At 36.7% G+C, this 3,320-nt stretch overlaps 1 protein-coding gene across 1 annotated transcript; it reads left to right on the top strand.

Moving 5' to 3' along the window:
* The first annotated feature begins 1,232 nt into the window (after positions 1–1,232).
* On the top strand, positions 1,233–3,087 carry LOC109004736 (photosystem I reaction center subunit III, chloroplastic-like). Its single transcript, XM_018983385.2, has 2 exons — positions 1,233–2,204; positions 2,880–3,087. The coding sequence occupies exon 1, from the start codon at positions 1,487–1,489 to the stop codon at positions 2,171–2,173; it is 687 nt and encodes a 228-aa protein (XP_018838930.1). The 5' UTR covers positions 1,233–1,486; the 3' UTR covers positions 2,174–2,204; positions 2,880–3,087.
* The last annotated feature ends 233 nt before the right edge of the window (positions 3,088–3,320 follow it).

The raw sequence follows: 3,320 nt of genomic DNA, 5'->3' as shown, positions 1-3,320 counted from the left end.
AAGATACCAATTTAAACATTTCATGAAAACTCAAACTCACTACATCAAGGAAAATGTCAAAACATAAAGTTTAGGTAAAAAAGAACTAGCCCTTGATGTTCTTTGTATAGCACGAGTCTAGTGGTGTAATTCGTTTCATGAAATCCGACTCCTAAGTGCCTTAATTAAATATAAAGGCACTCTCGTTTACTATTCATCCAGAAATGAAACTTTTACTACACCATAAATTTATAAATATTCATCCGAAATTAATGATGTAATTCGTTTTGCAAACATATACTCCTAAGTACTTTAATTAAATAGAAATGTAACTCTGTTATTATAGTAGATCGGGATCTGATTATACTGACAAACTAAAATCTAATCGGTTGCTTAATTTGTGAAGCTTCTTAAGAATTTCACGACGTTTCCAAAAGTCTATTTCTTTCAAATAGTTACATCGGGGTTGGAGCCTGGGGGTCCAAGTCTACCCCATGTAGGTGCAGGAGGCAGGGCTAGGAGGCGAGGGTAGAACCCCTATCTGCTCCTATCATCACATGTGTTCGTATCTCTTCTATCATCACAAGTACAACATGATTTCTTTCTTTTAAAATGAAAAACTCATTTTATTTGATAAGAGATTTATCGCCCTTTTTTCTTTGGATGATGCTATACCCACTGAGAGAAGTCACCAAAATTTCTCATTGAATGTATAATTTTTTTTTTTCTAACATTTTTTTAAATTCTTTAAATATTTTTTGTAAAAAAATCACAAACTCCTTAAAAACACTTACTTAACTATAAAATAAAATAAAATAAAATAAAAAGGTAAAAAAACATGTTGGTGGATATTATCGGTAGGTAGGCCGTAGGAGTAGAGTTTTCCTTTTTTCTTTTACTATTCTTTTTAGAAAAATGATAAACACACAACACTTTATACAACACTTTCTACAACAATATTTTAAAAGGAGAGATATTTTTATAAAATATCTTATAAAACTAATATCACTTTATAAAAATACCCTTATTTTATAACATGTGTTATGAAAAGTATTGTATAAAGTGTTGTGTGTTTATCACTACTCTTCTTTTTAATTGTTTCTCCCGGACCACCCAACAGAATCGAATCTGCGACCCTGTGGTAATTCAAGTTTCATCCTCGTAACTATTTCACCGGCACGTATTTGAACACAAACTTTGAGGCAACAAAACTAAAACTATAAACCACAGTCCAAGGTATCATTTCTCATGTTATCCACTCAAACCATCCATCCATCCAAGATAGACAATCTCATAAACCCACCCAACAAGAAGCCCCCCAACCAATTGCAACTATCCAACTCAGCCTCCTTACTGCCTCCTACCTTATCCTCCCTCCACCACCAATCTCTTCTTCACAGAATCTAAAACACCTCTCGCCTACACACCCTTCCTTTCACTCTGCAACTCCCTAAACAAATAGCAAAGAAGAAAAAGACAAAAAAGAAGAAGAAAATCTAAAGCAAAAATGTCTCTCACTATTCCCACCAATCTCTCCAAGCCCATGTTGAAGCCGAAGTTGGGGTCTCCATTGACCTCAAGATCGAGGTCTATGATACTCTGTAGCTCAGCCTCTCAAAACAGCAACCCGGAGAAAACTTCCAGCGCTTCCACGTCACTGCAGGCCTTCTCCGCCGCACTCGCGCTCTCCTCCATCATTCTCTCGGCCCCAGTCCCCGCAGCCATGGCCGACATCGCGGGCCTAACCCCATGTAAGGAGTCCAAGCAGTTCGCGAAACGGGAGAAGCAGCAGATCAAGAAGCTGGAGTCGTCGCTGAAGCTGTACGCGCCAGACAGCGCGCCGGCGCTGGCGATCAAGGCCACAATAGAGAAGACGAAGAGGAGGTTCGACAACTACGGGAAGGCGGGTTTGCTGTGTGGGTCGGACGGGCTTCCTCATTTGATAGTGAGCGGAGACCAGAGGCACTGGGGGGAGTTCATAACGCCGGGGTTTCTGTTCCTGTACATTGCGGGGTGGATCGGGTGGGTTGGCCGGAGCTACCTGATTGCAATAAGGGATGACAAAAAGCCGACGCAGAAGGAAATCATCATCGATGTGCCGTTGGCTTCGAGGTTGGCCTTCAGAGGCTTCAGCTGGCCTATAGCTGCCTACAGAGAATTCGTCAATGGCGATCTTATTGCCAAGGACGTCTAATTCTTCTCTTTTATGTGTTTTTTTCCCTCAGGTTTGTTTTATTTTTTTTGGTCTCCTCTTTCAGTCTATGGTTATTATACATTAGTAATGGGTTTGATATAAATTAAAGGGTGAAACTGGAGTTACATATCAATAATATATAGCCAGAATCTTGAATAATATACATATATAATACATCCAATAGTTACAAAATCATTGGTCTTTTTGAGGACTTAACCCATGAGTTCATGCTAGTTACTAATTAATTTCATTACTCAGTCGTACTAGAATATTAAACTTTACTAAAATTTTTAAATAGAGAAAATATATTTATAACTGTGAATTGTGCATTCGTCGCGTAATTATTTTAAAAAAAGTTAATAAAATATTGGACTCATATGAAAAAAATTAATTTTTAATAATAAATCTCACTATTTTTCAAAACGATTACACACTTTACGATTATATGTAAAATTACTCAACCCACGAATAAATATGAATGGTGTGCTTATTAGTATCCATGTAATCATTCAGTGACACAGATCATGGATCCCCCTGGCTAGCTAGCTAACATATATGGATCAAAGGAAAAATATTTTGATTGCTCAAACTCCTGATTTATTAATAATTTACTAAAGAATTAAATGTTTTTGTTAAATATTTGTGGGTTGTTTTTAGTATTTTAACAATGATTTGATTTAATTGGTTATTATTGCTTCCTTGGCAGTGACATGAATGGGAGAAAAATCTGGGAGAGGGAGGGAGGAGGAGGATACATAGGTGGAGTGCCTGACGTTGTGAATTTGTTTGAGGAAGGGAATGGTGTGGAATATTTTCTTGTATTTAAAGTGTAAAAGTTTACTTGATTATGTGTAATGCTTGTTCTGGACACCCGAAGTAATCCGGCCTTGAATTTCAGTCCTTATTCAACGCTATTCCACATATATCATATTCACTCTTTGCCAAAGCCATGGAGAAAACTGGGAAAAAAAAGAAGGGAAAAATCAAAACCAAGGTAAGAAAAGTAACATATTCTACAGAGAATTGCTACAGTCATAAAAAGATCTAACAAAAACAAACTTATAAATTGACATAGTTTCATTTAATAAGTTAGATTTACTTTACAATAAACATAACTTTACAATACAACCCAAATTTTAAGCTTGGA

This window comes from Juglans regia, chromosome 4 (assembly GCF_001411555.2).
Source record: "Juglans regia cultivar Chandler chromosome 4, Walnut 2.0, whole genome shotgun sequence".
In the NCBI taxonomy this organism is placed as follows: domain Eukaryota; kingdom Viridiplantae; phylum Streptophyta; class Magnoliopsida; order Fagales; family Juglandaceae; genus Juglans; species Juglans regia.
The sequence above is the reverse complement of the archived record's forward strand: the minus strand, read 5'-3'. Positions and strand labels throughout refer to the sequence as shown.